The following is an 18,827-nucleotide window of genomic DNA, read 5'->3' on the forward strand; positions in this document are numbered from 1 at the left end:
GCTAAGACATAGAAAGACAGAGGCTAAAAAGCCCCACGAAAAGAGCAGTCCAAAATATATAAAAAAGTATAAATTTTATTGAGAATCACATGGTATAAGGATTACAACAACAACAATGAAAATACATAAGGGTTAAAAAGAAACACTCTAGGGTCGGCAGAATGCTACATGGGCCCAATATGGTAAGCACATATTTGCTCTAGTATCTAAAGTGCAATATCACCCCATATATTTATATCCTTTTGTTATGGATAGCAGGGGGAAACATACGGGCATGCGATGTGTAACAAAAAAAGACAGCAAAGAGGTACATAAAATGTGGACATAATAGTCCTACCACCAGCTTATCAATAGCCACGCTGCAAACAACCAGTACAATAAGTAATAAAGAATATACCCATTACCTGCAATTGAGAGTGATAAAAGTGGCCCAGAGGATGTGCCAGACCGCCCCAACGCGCGTTTCGGTTGGCACCTTCGTCAGGGGGCATCAACATACATTTCATTAGTATTTGGTACCATTGCCGTTAAACTGAATGACTTGGGTCAAACGTTTGGGATATCCTTCCACAAGCTTCTCACAATAGTTGGTCGGAATTTGGGCCCATTCCTCCTGACAAAACTGGTGTAACCAGGGGCGTAGCTGGGGTTTTGGCTCAGGGGGGCGAAACTTCTCAATGGGCCCCTAACCAGGTAACCTTCATTACAATTCGGTGACGCACCCTAAGGGTATGTACACACGCTGCGTATTTTGCTGCGGATCCGCAGCGGTTTTAACGCTGCAGATCTGCAGCTGTTTTCCCATGAGTTCACAGTACCATGTAAATCTATAGAAAACAAAATCCGCAGTGCACATGCTGCGGAAAAAAAGTGCGGAAACGCTGCATTGTTTATTCCGTAGCATGTCAATTCTTTGTGTGGATTCCGCTGCGGTTTACACCTGTTCCACAATAGGAATCCGCAGGTGTAAAACCGCAGGTGGAATCCGCACAAAAACCGCGGTAAATCCGCAGTTCGGTTTACCTGCGGATTTACAAAAACAGGAGCGAAAAAAATCCACAGAGATCCCACCTGCGTGTGCACATAGCCTAATAGAGGAGAACCTCAGCAGATGACCGTGCTGCTGCTGAAAATAATCTCTATACAAACAGCAACACTGATAGTACCGCCATATGGTCAGTCGTAAATACCAGCCCTAGAGAACATATTATTATTCATTTTTCATGTCAAGAGAAAAGAAAAATATGCGGCACTCACCCAGCTTGCGTGATATCGTAGCCTTTAATGCACCAAGATTTCGGTTACAAACATTTCATTCAGCTCGGCAGGTTACGTGGGGGTGCGGGGAGTGTGGAGGGGACGACTGCCGTTTCGCGCGATCAGCGCTTCTACGGGTCCATCATACGGGGGACCCGTAGGAGCGCTGATCGCGCAAAATGGCCGTCGTCCCCTCCACACTCCCCGCACCCCCACGTAACCTGCCGAGCTGAATGAAATGTTTGTAACCGAAATCTTGGTGCATTAAAGGCTACGATATCACGCAAGCTGGGTGAGTGACAAATATTTTTCTTTTCTCTTGACATGAAGATTGAATAAACTACTTGCATATATGCAGAGCACCTTACTACCAGTGGGGCGTGTCACCGCATGTCGATAGTTGGATCCGACAGAAAAGGTATCCTCTCCTCGGGACTGTGCTCCTTGTGCCATTCATTTTTTGTCGCCCGTATTATTCATTTTTCCGTATGTGTCCCTATTACTGCCCCTGATACCCCAATACTGAGCCGCTGCTGCCGTATGTGTCCCTATTACTGCCCGATACCCCAATACTGAGCCTCTGCTGCTGTACGTGCCCCTATTACTGCCCCTGATACCCCAATACTAAGCCTCTGCTGCCGTATGTGACCCTATTACTGCACCTGATACCCCAATACTGAGCCGCTGCTGTCATATGTGTCCCTATTACTGTACCTGATACCCCAATACTAAGCCTCTGCTGTTGTATGTGTTCCCATTACTGCACCTACCTTGTGGTTCTCTGTGCCCTCTAAATTCTAAAGCACCCCTCTATAATATAGTAATGCCGGGTGCAAGTGCCCTAGAAAACAGTGCCCACATTTTTCCCCCTAGAAAGTAATATTGCCCTGTGTGCCCCTTTGATAGTCACAGTAACCTGAGTTCCCCTGTAAGAATAAGTGCTCACTTTACATTTAATAAATTCCAGAGTATCCCTCCTTTACAGCTCCTCTATACACAGTATGATGCCCCCTCACTGTATATACTCACCCCTTAATATCCCCCAAACTGGCTCCAACACTGTATGATGGCCCCATCACTGTAATCCCCACACTGAATGATGGCCCCCTAGATAGCCTCGATATAGCATAATACACCAGATAGTCCTCAAAATGGTATAATACATTCCCCATAGGCCTCCATATAGTATAATGCAGCTCCCCATAGGCAGCCTCTATATGGAAGGCTGTAAATCTGTCCAAAATCCCCTCTGCAAGGCATAAAAATTGCCTCTCAATATACTCACCAATGGTGCTCACCAAGGCATAACTGGTCTTGACTTAAGATCGCCATCCTCCATTATTGCTTCATCTGGATGACACTTCCTACGTCATGCACAGTGTCACCCATCGCGCTCCTGTGCAGGCGCACTTCTCTCTGGGCTGCTGAAAGCCAAGAACTGTAGTGCATATGCGCTGAGAAAGGCCAAAGGGCGCTGATTACCTGGAAATAAAGCTGGCGCATGCGCACTACAATACTTTGCTCTGAGTTTAGCAGGGCAAAGAGAAGTGCACCTGCACAGGAGTGCGATAGAGGACACTGAATGCATGATGTAGGATGCATCTTCCACACGAAGCAGGACAGCGATCACAAGAAAAGGGTAGGCGTCTGATCAAGACTAGAGACGCCCAGACTGCGCCATCCGTGAGTAATATAAAAGCTCTTTGTTGTGCCTTGCATAGAGGATTTGGGAGCTATAGAGAGCATTCTAGAACACTATGTGAGGGCGTACAGATGCCGGACCTTTTATGGTGACAGGCTCCCTTTAAAGAGAACCTGCCACCCCCAAAATGGAAGATGAGCTAAACCCACCGGCATCAGGGGCTCATGCACAGCATTCTGTAATGCTGTAGATAAGCCCCCGATGTATTCGAAAGATGAGAAAAAGAGGCTAGATTATACTCACCTGGGCGGGCGATAAAATAGGTGTCGCGGTCCGATCCGGCACCTCCCATCTTCTTACGATGATGTCCTCTTCTTGTATTCACGCTGCGGTTCCGGCGTACTTTGTCAGCCCTGTTGAGGGCAGAGCAAAATACTGCAGTGCGCAGGTGCTGGGCCTCTCTGACCTTTCCCAGTGCCTGTGCACTGCAGTACTTTGCTCTGCCCTCAACAGGGCTGACAAAGTACGCCGGAACCGCAGCGTGAATACAAGAAGAGGACATCATCGTAAGAAGATGGGAGGTGCCGGATCGGACCACGACACCTATCGGATCGCCCGCCCAGGTGAGTATAATCTAGCCTCTTTTTCTCATCTTTCAGGATACATCGGGGACTTATCTACAGCATTACAGAATGCTGTAGATAAGCCCCTGATGCCGGTGGGCTTAGCTCAACTTCCATTTTGGGGGTGACAGGTTCCCTTTAATGTAAGTTAGTGGATGTATATATAACATAACCCGCCAGATGGGGCTTGCATGATAGGCAAAACCTATAAAACTGAAAAGCAAGATGGTTACTAAACTTATATGCCTATACACAGATCAGATATATCTATTTATGCTTTGGTCTCAGCGTCGGACTGGCCCACCGGAGAACCGGAGGATTCTCTGGTGGACCCAGGCCCTGACACCTGCTGGCATACAGTGCCAGCAGTGCCTAGGGCCCCCGCTGCTCCAGGGGCCCCCAGCAAGTGGGGTGTCGCTAATAGCGCACACCACGCTGCTGCTATGGGGCCCCCAGTACCAGCGGAGCAGCATCGGGTGACAGGAAGCCAAAGCCTGTCCCCGCTGCTAAAGTGAAATGAATATTCACGCTTCCCCACGCCCCCATGGGCGTGGGGAGGAGTGAATTCATTTCACTATAATAGCGGGCAGCGTTTGCTGCAAATTGCGGCTAAACACTGCCCGCTATCAGAGCCCGCAGACCCCCTGCCCCCCCTGCTCCCTCAGGGGCCCCCAGCTCACACGGCCGCTATGGGGCCGTAAGCCAGGGGTCCCGGCGCCAACGCCGCCCCCCCAGCGCTCGTTAATGAGGAGAGAGCGTCAGATGACGCTCCCTCTCCCATGATTCCCCTCGCCGCTGACACACAGCAGGGGCGCGATGACGTCACTTCATCGCGCACCTGCTGTGTGAGGCAGACAGCAGCGCAGCTCCTGACATCGGAGTAGAGCCGCTGCTGGAGTCAGCGTGGGAGCGAGGAGGAGAGGTGAGTATTGTGCTTTTTCTTTTTTTAATTATTGAGTCCTGGTTGTATGGGTCGGGGGGTGAGCTACATGATGCCCTACGGGGCAGGGGGGTGAGCTGTATGATGCCCTATGGGGCAGGGGGGGTGAGCTGCATGATGCCCTACGGGGCAGGGGGGTGAGCTGCATGATGCCCTACGGGGCAGAGGAGGGGTGAGCTGCATGATGCCCTACGGGGCAGGGGGGTGAGCTGCATGATGCTCTACGGGGCAGGGGGGTGAGCTGCATGATGCCCTACGGGGCAGGGGGGTGAGCTGCATGATGCCTTACGGGGCAGGGGGGTGAGCTGTATGATGCCCTATGGGGCAGGGGAGGGGTGAGCTGCATGATGCCCTACAGGGCAGGGGGGGTGAGCTGCATGATGCCCCACAGGGCAGGGGGAGAGAGCTGTATGATGCCCTATGGGGCAAGGGGGTGTGTGTGTGTGAGCTGCATGATGCCCTATGGGGCAAGGGGGGGGGGTGTGAGCTGCATGATGCCCTATGGGGCAAGGGGGGGGGGTGTGAGCTGCATGATGCCCTATGGGGCAGGGGGGGGTGTGAGCTGCACGATGCCCTATGGGGGGAGTGAGCTGCATGATGCCCTATGGGGGGAGTGAGCTGCATGATGCCCTATGGGGGGAGTGAGCTGCATGATGCCCTATGGGGGGAGTGAGCTGCACAATGCCCTATGAGAGGGGGCAGTGTGATACCCTATGAGGGGGCTACATTATATTCCATGAAGGGGCTGCATTATACCTTATGAGGGGGGTTGCACTCTACTCTAAGGGGGCTGCATTATACTCTGAGGCTGGTTGCATTATATTCTGTGAGGGGGATACATGGTACCCTATGAGGGGGCTACTTTATTTTCTATGAGGGGGCTACCCCAACCCCTTGTACATAATTAAGACGTGTACTACCTTATACCCTGATATTAGGGCGTTTTTTTTCGCCCAATTGGTGGTCTTGTATTTATTTCTATGAAGCTACACAGTGGGCCCCAAGAATGATTTTCTCTGGTGGGCCCAAGGTGCTCCAGTCCGACGCTGTTTGGTCTGCTTACATATAATAAATGTCATTTGCCAAGATACTTGTCAGTCCACATGTCAGTCTTTCAGTGTTATCATGTCAGGCAAGAAAGGTTCCAAAAACTAGAATGTGTATATTCCCACCTACAGATGTAATATACCTTTGTGCTATTGTAAACACATGAAATAAATTACATGTGCCAAGACACATATTGATCAGTTTTCAGTGTCTGTCCAGCTTGCAGGTTAAACAAAACATACAAGTTTAAGAACCTTTATTGCTTTATATACTGTGCCTGTATGTATGTATTCAAAACAACAGTTCAGCCACAGCACATAGTAAATGCCAAGTGCCAGAATACTCCTCAGTCCACATGCTGTGTGGAGTGTGTCCTCTGGTCCTGAGTGCTGCTCCTCGGCTCTCGGGCTCCTTCTGGTCAGATGCAGACATGTGTAGATAGTGAGTTCCCCTGGGTCACGGCTGCTGCTGGAGCTGATCACTTCTCTGCAGCACAGCACAGGAGCTTTGAAGGAGAGCGCGCTCCGCCGGGATTGGGTGAGTGACCTCCCTTCCCCCTCTCTCTCCTCCACACAGACTGCAGAAGAGCGATCACATGACTCACTCCCTGCACTCTGATTGGAGGCCTTCTCTTCCTTCTCTCTGACTCCCTGTGATCATGTTTGTACCGTGCATGTTACTTTAGCTACATACACAGTACAAACGCAGGGGAAATAAAAGGTAATCATTGACCGAAGGCAGGGGCCCCTAACACTGGCCCTGACAGTAGCGTAGCTCCGGGTGGGCCCCCTCAGAGCACAGGGCCCGGGGCGACCGCCCCCTCTGCCCCCCTGGTAGCTACGCTACTGGGTGTAACTGATCCAGGTTTGTAGGTCTCCTTGCTTGCACCTGCCTTTTCAGATTTGCCCATAAATTTTCAATAGGATTGAGGTCAGGGCTTTGTGATTGCCACTCCAGAACACTGATTTTGTTATCCTTAAAGTGAACCTGTCAGCAGTTTTGGCCAATATAAGATACGGCCACTGCCTTTCAGGGTTTATCTACAGCATTCTATAATGCTGTAAATAAGCCCCCGGTCCGACCTGAAAGATAAGAAAAATAAGGTTTATTATACTAACCTGGGGGCTGTCCGGTCCGATGGGTGTTGCAGGTCCGGGTCCGGCGCCTTTCATCTTCTTGCGATGCCACCCTCCTGTTGCTTCATCGCTCCCCCAGCATTGCGCTCCTGCGCAGGCATACTTATCTGCCCTGTTGAGGGCAGACCAAAGTACTGCAGTGCGCAGGTGCTGGAAAGGGTCAGAGAGGCCCAGCGCCTGCGCACTGCGGTACTTTACTGCAGTACTTTACTGCACTTGTAATAGTATGCAGGTACTGAGTGTGTCACCACGGAACAGACAGACCAACAGTTGAGGGGTTTATTAACAGGAATCAGGTTCTCCTTGCAGGGAGGAAGTAGTGGAATATAACTAACAATATAACAGTGCAAAAATATGGGAGTCAAACAGTGTAACAGAAGAAAACGGAATTTCTTGGGAAAAACACTTATCAGTCTGATGAGGACTTGCTTGAAGGGTCGTCTTCTCCAACGTAGGCGCTGAGATACAGCGGCACTTGTCTTCCCTCTGTTGTCCGTGGGCTGAGTAGTCTGTAGGAAACCGCTGCCTGGGGTTTCGGGAGTTAATGTGATATACACCGGCTCTGAGTCTTTAACTTTTACAGCACAGCCTATCCCAGGAAAACGATGGTCAGTCTATTATTAAGTCTCTCAACAGGAATCAAGGGCTCTGCACTGGTACCGTGGGTATCAGGGGTCACAGTCTCTGCACGGGCCACTGTCTCCACACGGGTGTCACGACGCCCCTCTCCAGTCACAGCAGAGTCTGCTTTCATGTACTCGCAAGATGCAGTCTTTTTGTGCAATCTCCCTGTATTTGTCCTCTGACCGGGAGCTCTCTCTCTTTCCCGGGGCGCAGCAGTGTCTCCAGACTTGTCTATCATTGAACACATTTGTGACGTCAGTGGTCAGCACTTACAAAATGAACTACCAGCAGTGGATCTTGATGATTTGCATACCCAACTGCATTCGACATAGCAGAATATGCCTCAGATAACCATTATTAACCTCAATGATAGCAGCCAAGGCATGAAAGTGTGTATTTCTGCATGTGACACTCATACTTCACACTGAATGAATCAAGATGTTTTGAAAATGTTGTATACATTTTTTTTATCATTAACATGTCTATTGATGGTCCCAGATGTGTTTAACGAGAGACAAGTCCAGACTTGCTGTTAGTGTTGAGCGATACCTTCCGATATTTGAAAGTATCGGTATCGGATTGGATCGGCCGATATCCAAAAAATATCGGATATCGCCGATACCGATACCCGATACCAATACAAATCAATGGGACACAAATATCGGAAGTGATCCTGGATGGTTCCCAGGGTCTGAATGAGAGGAAACTCTCCTTCAGGCCCTGGGATCCATATTCATGTAAAAAATAAAGAATAAAAATAAAAAATATGGATATACTCACCCTCAGACAAGCCCTGGCTGTCACCGCTGCAAGCGTCTTGCCTCTGTTCCTAAGAATGCAGAGTGAAGGACCTACGATGACGTCGCGGCTTGTGATTACGACCAATCACAAGCCGCGACGTCATCGCAGGTCCTACACTCACTGCATTCTTAGGAACGGAGGCTGCCGGTTGCACCGCTGAGGTCCAGGGTCTGTCGGAGGGGTGAGTATATCCATATTTTTTATTTTTATTTTTAATTTTTTACATGAATATGGATCCCAGGGCCTGAAGGAGAGTCTCCTCTCCTCCAGACCCTGGGAACCATACGCACCGCACACGCCTGGGAACTTATAGGAACTTCCGATTCCGATTTCCGATATCACAAAAATATCGGAACTCGGTATCGGAATTCCGATACAGCGAATATCGGCCGATACCCGATATTTGCAGTATCGGAATGCTCAACACTACTTGCTGTACATCATAATAGCATGTTTCGGTCATGAAAGCTCCTTACAGCAGTACAAGCAACAAGCAACCATGCATTGTCCTGTTTAAAAATGGATACTGAGACATGAAAATGGCTGTACCACTGTTTCCACGACCATATCAATGTATTGCCGAGTTGTTACTGAACCTGTGGTTAGAGATGAGCGAACCTTTCAAGATTCAGTTCAGTTCAATTTGCCGTACGTTTAGACGTTCACTGAACATGTTGGCCGAATGGTTTTACGGACATATCCGAATGCCATTAGATTCAATGGGAGGCCAAACCAAACGTATACACCACACCTTAAGGGGTGACAAATAGCTTTCCAAATGTTACTTTGGACAGGCCGTGAGGCAGAAGAGTCAGACATTCCGGGGTTAATACCAAGTAGTAGTTAACTACGGGAAAATACGAAGGCATAAGTTAGATCACAGTCCAGCGTCAATGACAAGAGATAGCAGATCAACAGCCGAAGGACAAGGCAAAGGGATAGTCAGAACATGGTCAAAAGGGTCAGGCAGTAGAAGATCAGAATTCAGAGCAACAGAATCACGCTAACACTCACCAAAAAGCACAAACTATGTCTGGCAGGGATCAGAGGCAGACAGCTCAGTTAAGTAGTTGGGCAATCACCAGAACACCTTACACCTGGAGAAAAGTCCCACACATTCCAGTCACAGATTGGACAGTCAAGCTGTCAATCAAGACACAAAAAAACTCAGCAAAACAGTTTCCATAGAACAGCATAGCAATCACTCACTGAGTGAAAGAACTGACACCAAACAGCTAAAATTAAGGGCAGACACTATGAAAAGAGGCATCAATTGATCCACAGTAGAAATTTGTTGGAAATGGTACAGCAGCAGTCAGCCATGGGCCATGCATGAGGTATCACAATCGGGCATTTACAGGTTGGAATTGAAGTTTCAATGAGGGCCTGGTAGTTAAGGGAGCGGTGTATGCCTTCTTATCTGGGTGCCTTAATACCTCATGCAACACCTCCAATTTGTTTTTATTCCAGCCATAATCAGATGCCACAAACATCAGTTCCATAAAGTAATATTGGTAGAAAAATGTATGGAAAGTAACACAGGTAGTTAACTGGAAGTAAGTGCAGGCCTGCTTGTCTGGAAGTCCTAATTATACAGGCAACGCACCAGGTGGAGACTCAACTTGGAATCTCCGCATTTCAAAATAATAATTGTCAGACACCACTAAAGTGGCATCAATTTCCACAGAGTAGAAATATTGTAATAAGCCTCTGACACTCCTTCCACCACTAGCAACCCACCAGATGGAGACTCAACTTGGAGTCTCCTCATTTAAAAAAATATTTGTCACTCACCACTAAAGTGGCATCAATTTCCACAGAGTAGAAACAGTATAATAGGTCTCTGACACACATTTTACTTCAGGCAGCCCACCAGATGAAGACCCAACTTGAAGTCTTCGCATTTTGAAAAATAATTGTCACACACCACTAAAGTGGCATCAATATTCACAGAGTAGAAATATTATAATAGGCCCCTGACACACCTTCCACCACAGGAAACCCACCATAAGGAAATCCAACTTGGAGTCTCCACATTTCAAAAAAATGTTTGTAACATCAGGAGCAATAGCAACAGCAGGCCCAGAAGACACCACAAAGATGGCAGAGACTGCAATAATGCAAGACCAATGCTTGTCACTAAAAACGACACCCTCGTCTAGTCTGCCCATTCTGCGACTGGGGTGCAAAAGTAATTGGAGATTCATAACTCATTTTGATGAAAGTTAGGCAGTCTGCAGTTTTCAGGGGATAGCGTGATGCGCTTATCCATCAGGACACCAGCAGCAGCGCTGAAGACATGTTCTGAGAGAATACTGGCTGCCGGGCATGACAATACCTACAAGGTGTGACAGGTGAACTCAGACCACTCTTCCATTTTTGAAGATCAAAATGCAAACTGGTGCAAACCCCCCATGATGGCATTGATATTGAGCTGTGGACGAAAAGAGGGGTTGATCCAACTTCCAGAATTTTTTGCAAAATATGTACTAGGTAGGATAAGATGCAAAAATATGTGCAAAGATCAGTAATAGGACAGCATAGCAACATGCTGCTATGGAACATTGCAAATCAAACGGTTAACCGGTAGGCTAAAAGACCTCTGCAGCGATGCAAGTCGATGACCTGTGGGGTGCTATTGATGGAAGTGAGCACACAACGACTGTGCTTTCTGCAGCAGCACATCCAGGCCAAGATAGTGGCAGAAAAATTGCTGTACCACTAGGTTGAGGACATGAACCATGTAAGGCACGTGTGTGAGGTTGCCCCAGCATAGGGCCACAAACCTGTTGGCGGTTTGCTCCGTTGCACATGACCATCTCTGACTCCAGGTTCAGCGGAGACCGCTATAGATTTGACATTGATAGCTGTCCACAACTCTTGAGAGGTGAGCAATGACTGCGCAGTACAGAGGTAGGGGGGATTCTGTTTGCACTGTTGGGACACGTGTCGAATAAAGAGAGAGGTTGAGGGCACAGATGGAGGCCCTAGAGGAATTGGAGGAGCCAGAAACAGTGGAGGAAATGTTAGATACAGAGGTTTGTCCCGCAAGCCTTGGGGATTCAAAGACTTGTGGAGTAGCCCCTTGACCGCCTGCCCTCCACAGCCACCAGAGTCACCCAGTGGGCAGTCAGCAAGATGTAACACCCCTGTCAATGTTTGCTTGTCCAGGTGTCAGTGGTGAAAGGCACCCTGGCAGACATACATTTTTTTAGGGAATGAGTGATGTTGTTGGCAACATGCTGGTGTAGTGCAGGTACAGCTTTCTTAGAGAAGTAATGGTGGAAAGGGCAGCATTTTCGTGGCCAACAGATTGGAGATGGTGGAAATCAAGCTCTTAGCTTTGGCAAGTGTAGGAGGAAACATTCTTTTACGCGACCACAACTGCGGGACTGAGGGCTGGCTGGTGTGCTGAGAGAGGGTGGAGTATGGAGAACATGACAATCTGCTGGACTGTGAATGAGGTGCAGGCGGAGATGTTATGGTGGATTAAGAAAAATGTGTTGTGCTAGTTAACAAAAAAGCCGCAGTCATGTCCACTTCTGTAACAGCTGACGGGCTTTCACTCTCACCCGACTGTAGGGGATAAACAAGTGGAGTTTTTGCAGCCAGAGACCTGTGTGAGAAGACTTGGCATGGAAACAGAGGAGGAAGAAGCATCTGAGCCCAGCTAGTCCACATTTTAGCGCAGTGAGATTCCCACACTAAGGCATATTGATCGCACATGTGCCGATTCATGTATGTAGTTGTCAAATAATTGCAATTTGTGCCTTGTCATGATTAAGGGAGCCTAGTCTCCAGAAATGCTTTGAGATTCTTACCCATATGGTTCGTGCTGAAGTCTGTATCCTCCATGTTTAAAGTTTGTGAATAAAGAAAACTCTTTTTTATGGACTCGGTGAAGCTGGACATTCTTTTCTTTTTTGGACTTTATACGCCTGGACGCAGTGGGTCCGTGCTCCCGAGGTTTGGTTTATGCACCACGGGTGAGCTGGTTTATATTCCTTTCTAAATTTGTGCCTCTACTGAGTTTTTTTGCAAATTTGATAGATAATGCGTGTTGCATCATCCTTTGATGTCTCAAAAAAGACCCAGGCTAGGCAAACCTTGCCACACCTGCAAACTGTATGCTCACGACTGGTGCTGGCCACAGACAGAGCTGGGGCTGAGATGCATTGCTTGTCGTAGTTGCATTACTTCGTGTCTGTGTGGGAAGCCACAACATAATCTTCTCATCTTCCTCCTCCTCCACCTCCTTTCCCTGAGCTACTCAGCTGAATACATATGGGTTCGCACCAAGTGGGATATACAACCTCATCTTCATCCTTTCTGTTCTCACACTCCTCACCCTGAGAGTCACCCTCCTCCTCTTTCTGCCCTGACACCAAAGTACAGTCCATGTGTGCCTCTAGTATCTGAGTCTCATCAGGATCACCTCTACCCTTGGTGGTCAACATCTGGTGATGAGGGTCTGGAATCTGCTCAGACCTTACTTTGTCCAACCCTGGATACAACATAAAACAATTTTGGACATCGGTGCAGATGCTTTACTCCCCTAAATTGTGTGATTCTTCGGAGCAGACCTCTGATACCCATGGAATAGAATGTGTGAAAGCTATGAAGAATGGCCCATTTGTGGTTCCCCACAGTCAGTTGGCCGTTTGGAAATTTTTGATGTGGGGAAAAACAAAGGTTATTGGGGTGCCACCTCTGAGGATTGTAATGAGTGTGATGTTAAGGTGGAGGAAGAGTGGGAAAGGCCACTTGATGCTGCACTTGCCATCCACTGGAGAAAATGCCCTGAGCTTCATCTACAAGGCATACCACTGTGCGGCTGCCAACGAAAGGGAGTCGAGTAGCCCGTCCAGTAACAGAAGTTGTCAGTGGTCTTTGGATAGGATGTGACGGTGTTTGTTCAGTTGAGCTTTCATTAACATTAACACGTAACCCAGGTACACGTAAAACACCATGCCTATTCCCCCTTCCACCACGACCTCGCTTTTTTCCACTCATGTTGTAAGTAGCCTTCCCCTCTTGCAACCTGCTGTTTCACAACCATAAGCCAACAGCTGTCCATCACCTGTCAATAAGTGAACAATTACTTTTTATTTTCTTAGATAGTGTGCACGAACAACACTGTTATAATTAACGATTTTTAAGTGGAAATCTAACTTTCTGATTTCACACTGAAACACAGTTTTATCACAAGCGATTTGGATTAGCTAATTGGGCCTCCTTGCTACACCCCAATATTAGGCCTAACAATTTTTAAGTGGAAATCTGGCCTGATTTCACACTGAAACACTGTTTTATCACAAACAATTTGGATTAGCTAATTGGGACTCGTGGCTGCACCCAAATATTAGGCCTAATAATTTTTAAGTGGAAATCTGGCCTTCTGATTAGCCAATGAAACACAATTTTCTCACAAAAGATTTAGAGCAGCAAATAGGGCCTCCTGAGACTGCCACACAGTTTTTGCACAATCTGGTTCGATGCTGGATGATCGATATCACACAGGACAGGATCCTATCTAGCTAACTGACAAGTCCACTTGCAGCATCTTCTTGGCATTGTGAACCTGGTGCCAGCAAAACAAGATGTCCACTTTTTATATGGCCAGGAACATGTGACTTTGGCAGCCAGTCACAGTAGAGCTTGTCTCATGACGTTGTGGTTGGTTTCTGTGCCGTGACTGGCTGTAACAACTTTGCTGGCATCACGGCATGGCCTCGCATCTCTCACGCTATCTTACCCACTGCTCCAGGTCATGATGTGGTTTCTGTTTCATGCCAGCTCCATGTTCTGTGTCTCTGCTCTCTGCATGTTTCATGGCTGTGTGTAAAGGGAGCGGCGCCTGAACTCTCTGGTTCTTATAGGAATCAGGTGCATCTGTCTAATCTGTTCCTGACCAATTGCCAGGAGGCCTCCAGTATTTAGTGCAGCTCCCACCAGTGGTCTGGGGCTCTGGGCCTGTGCAATGTGTTAGCTCAGTTAGTGTTTAGCTTCTGAGTTTGCCAGGCCTTGCTCTGTGTTACTCCCTCTCTGGAGGCTTTTCTCTGTGCTATTGCCTTGGTCTTGTTGTCCGCCCTCCAGGAGGCAGAATATCCTGGTCCCTGTGTCTTTGTCCTTGTTTCTTGTCTTGTTCCATGTCCTTGTCTGAACTTAGTCTTATCTCGGTCTCCTTGTCTGTGGCTTCCTTCCCTGCTGTGTCTTTCCTCGTGTTCTCAGTCTGCTTACACTCTGCACTCTTGCGGCTCTGCCTGCTCTGTACCCTTGTGGCTTTACCTCTGCTCCGTACTCCTGCGGTTCTGCTTCTTTCTACTCTGCTTATCTTCTGCTGCTGCAGTTATCCCTTGCTGCAGCTCCTCTTCACATTCCTTGTGGCTCCGCTCTGCTTTGCTGCAGTAACCTCTCGCTGCAGCTCCTCCATATTCCTTGCGGTTCTGCTCTGCTTAGCTTTTGTTGCTACACTATCTCTTGCTGCTCTACCATTCCTATCCGCAGCCTTGCAGTTCTCTTCCTGTGTGAACAGGTCCCAACCTCTTCCTTCACACTACATATCCGTACCTGCACCTCCAGTGTGAACAGGTCCCTACCTGTTCCTTCATAAACCACATCAACCAGTCCTGTGTTCTCTGCCGTGCCTTCCAATCCAGTGTTCCTGCCGTTCCTGCTGTGCCTTCCAGTCCTGTGTTTCCTGCCGTCCTAGCCAGCCCTGTGTACTCTGCTGTGTCTCTGCCAGCCCTGTGTTCTCTGCCGTGTCTCTGCCAGCCCTGTGTTCTCTGCCGTGTCTCTGCCAGCCCTGTGTCTCAGCCGTGCCAGCCTACTCGTCTGAGTTTCAGTCGTGCTCTTCTGCCAGTCGTGCCTGATGCCCGCACCAATCCTGGTGTTCCTGTCTCCCAAGTGGGATCAGCAGCCACAGCCAGACACCACCCTGGAGTAGCACCTGGCAGCTGCCTGTCGTTTTGACGCTGCGGATAAAAAAAAAAAATGCTACAGGCTGCGTCCTACACTGGCCGCCGCAGCGTCAAAACGACGCATGCGGCAGCCTCCGCATACAGCCGCACGACCTGCGTACCTAATGTTAAATATAGGTACACAGGCCGCATGCCGGCCGCATGCAGAAGTAGGCGGAGCTAGCGGCGGAGGGCGGGGCTTCACGGAGGAAGTCCGCAGCCCTCCGCAGCTGCTCCAAACGCAAGTGTGAAACCGGCCTTACACACAAACATACACATACTTACACACATACATACACACACTTGCAGACATACACACACATACAAATACTTACACACATATACACACACACTCACACACATATACATACACATGTAGAGAAAGAACATAAGAAATATAGAAGTTATCGGGAAACCAATAACGTATTATCCACAACATAAAAAGATACCATATTTTCTTACATCTAAAAAATTCAAACAAGATTCTGAACATGTGACAATCACTTTATTAAACTAGGCTGGCTAGGAAAATCATCTGAGTTATTAAGTACCAATTTAATGTCTGCAGTTTAACTATTGTATTTTATTTTTTAATTTCTAGGTGAGATAAGAGTTGCATTTGTTTTGTACAATAACCTGGGGCGCTACCTGTCCACAGAGAATGCCAGCATAAAATTGGGAATTGAAGCTTTGACCACAAATCATACAGTTGTCGTGAATTCTCCTATCATTACTGCTGCAGTATATAAAGAATCAACCAGCAAGTTATATTTAACTGAACCAGTAATATTTACTGTTAAACACATTAAGGTGAGTGGTTTTATTTTTCCTGAGAAAATAATGTGCATGTCAAATGAAAATGATTGCATTTAAGTAATTAGTAAAAATAATGTCTTACCAAAGCAATAACATGACTGGCATGATTTAACTATGGCTATATGAACCAAGTCTTGATAGAAAATGAAGTTTGGGATATGGGAGACCACAAACTACAGACCCCAAATATCTTCATAATCCTAAATTAACTAGGATTGAAGAACATTATAAATATTCAGACTCCATTTCAACCCACTAAATTAATTACATTAATCCAGAACCTTAACCCCTTCCCGACATGTGACGGTATAGTACGTCACATGTCGGGACCCCCGCTTTGATGTGCGCTCCGGCGGTGAGCGCACATCAAAGTCGCGACATGTCAGCTGTTTCTTACAGCTGACATGTGCGCGCAATAGCGGCGGGTGAAATCGCGATCACCCGCCGCTATTAACTAGTTAAATGCCGCTGTCAAACACAGACAGCGGCATTTAACTACCGCATCCGGCCGTGCGGCCGGATATGAGCGCATCGCCGACCCCCGTCACATGATCGGGGGTCGGCGATGCATCAGGACAGTAACCATAGAGGTCCTTGAGACCTCTATGGTTACTGATTGCCGGTGGCTGTGAGCGCCCCCCTGTGGTCGGCGCTCACAGCACACCTGCAATTCTGCTGTGTAGCAGCGATCTTATGATCGGTGCTGCATAGCAGAGCCGATCGGGCTGTGCCTGCTTCTAGCCTCCCATGGAGGCTATTGAAGCATGGCAAAAGTAAAAAAAAAAAGTTTTTAAAAATGTGAAAAAAAAAAAAAAAACATAAAAGTTTAAATCACCCCCCTTTCGCCCCAATCAAAATAAATCAATAAAAAAAGCGCCCAACCTACACATATTTGGTATCGCCGCGTTCAGAATCGCCCGATCTATCAATAAAAAAAAAGCATTAACCTGATCGCAAAACGGCGTAACGAGAAAAAAAATCGGAACGCCAGAATTACGTTTTTTTGGTCGCCACGGCATTGCATTAAAATGCAATAACGGGCGATCAAAAGAACGTGTCTGCACCAAAATGCTATCATTAAAAACGCCAGCTCGGCATGCAAAAAATAAGCCCTCACCTGACCCCAGATCACGAAAAATGGAGACGCTACGAGTATCGGAAAATGGCGCAATTTTGTTTTGTTTTGTTTTTTGCAAAGTTTGGAATTTTTTTTCACCACTTAGGTGAAAAATAACCTAGTCATGTTAGGTGTCTATGAACTCGTACTGACCTGGAGAATCATAATGGCAGGTCAGTTTTAGCATTTAGTGAACCTAGCAAAATAGGCAAGCAAAAAACAAGTGTGCGATTGCACTTTTTTTGCAATTTCACTGCACTTGGAATTTTTTTCCCGTTTTCTAGTACACGACATGCTAAAACCAATGATGTCGTTGAAAAGTACAACTCGTCCCGCAAAAAATAAGCCCTCACATGGCCATATTGACGGAAAAATAAAAAAGTTATGGCTCTGGGAAGGAGGGGAGCGAAAAACGAAAACGGAAAAACGGAAAAAGCTCCGGGGGTGAAGGGGTTAAATTAATTCATACTGCAATTTTATCCACACAGCTATATTAGTACTGGCCCCGACTCCTAAATATAGTTATACTGCAGATCAAATTTAAGTAAATTTATGAATCTTGGGCCTGAATTAAGTTAGATACAGTACCCTTAAATAAGACCCCTGACACCCATATCAATTAGACCTCTAAATTAATTCAGAAATAACACTAGTCTCTTAATTTTAATTTTAAGGTTAATTAGTCAGTAGGATCAATGCTCTAAGCGGTCTTTATACAGGCATAGAGGTCATAGGAAGCTGAATAAAATGATACCTTGATATCTGTGATCTGATGTCTTATTCCAGAGAAATCCACATTTTTCTTATATGTAAATGAGCTGAAAACACCAAAAAAGGAACAATTCAAGAAAAAACACCAAAAACAGGCAGAGATGCTTACCTGTCTGTATAGGCCTCAATACTAATGCACAAGCAGGGTGCAGCGGACCCAAACAAAATAACAAATGCACAGGTGCAATACCAAATGAGACAGCCAGCCTACAATCAGGGATTGGCTGTGTGGTACACCAATGCACTAAGATAAAAACTGTATGTGGCGTGTTCACACAGGGAATGCAAGCATCTGGCTCCAGCCTATTAATGACGCCCTATGGCGGGCTGCCCAGTGCTACAATGCATCCCGTGTGAACAGAGGCCACAGTATACAGAACCATTTGGGTCCGCTGCACCCTGCAAAAAAACAAATAAGTGCAAAACAAAACATATAAATATATGTAAGGTATTGGTTGATATTCTGGCCATAATATGGAAGCTGGCAACCCACGTCAAGGGTCCTTACTTTTTGCCAGTCCTACACTAACATGAAAACACCAAAAAAGGAACAATTCAAGAAAAAACACCAAAAATGTAAATGAGCTGTTCAGAACTATGAGCCAAAGAAGGGAAAACTGCAACACTCGAGCAAATGTTACAGATCATAAAACATCTACTCTAATGATCAAATACAATAAGAAACAGTGACATTTCATCTCCACATGACTCATTTTTAATCTGACAATAGCAGTACATGGCCAAGTATGTAAGGTACCACTCAGTCACATGTTCATTTAATTATTTAAATAACCAATACATTAGCATATGTGCATAAGTACCGCAATCCAGTCTACGCAATAAGATCACATTAATTCAGAAATATACACAAGAGCAACATTAAAAAAATCTTATAGATTCCAGAAATAGCTCTTGGCGTCCAACCTTCTGACTTCGGGCCCCGCTACTGAGCTGCTGCTGCCTCCCTTCATGTACCTGGTTACTCAGCAACATGTGATCTAATCACTGTATGTTACGGTCATGTGATTAGATCACGTGACTGTGGTACCGCTGAAGTATTGTCTATGTTTACTTATTGTTGGGTCACCAGGCAC

At 46.9% G+C, this 18,827-nt stretch overlaps 1 protein-coding gene across 21 annotated transcripts in view; it reads left to right on the plus strand.

The window, feature by feature from the left end:
• ADGRL3 (adhesion G protein-coupled receptor L3) overlaps positions 1-18,827 on the plus strand; it is a 1,249,649-nt gene that overhangs the window by 713,720 nt on the left and 517,102 nt on the right. For all 21 annotated transcript variants that reach the window (XR_013217764.1, XM_077272336.1, XM_077272380.1 and 18 more), the window contains one exon: positions 15,631-15,839. Coding sequence is in view for 20 of the 21 variants with exons in the window: in XM_077272336.1 (XP_077128451.1) it covers positions 15,631-15,839 (209 nt within the window). In the remaining variant the exon portion in view is untranslated. The remainder of the gene's footprint in view (positions 1-15,630; positions 15,840-18,827) is intronic.

This window comes from Ranitomeya variabilis, chromosome 1, assembly GCF_051348905.1.
Source record: "Ranitomeya variabilis isolate aRanVar5 chromosome 1, aRanVar5.hap1, whole genome shotgun sequence".
NCBI lineage: Eukaryota > Metazoa > Chordata > Amphibia > Anura > Dendrobatidae > Ranitomeya > Ranitomeya variabilis.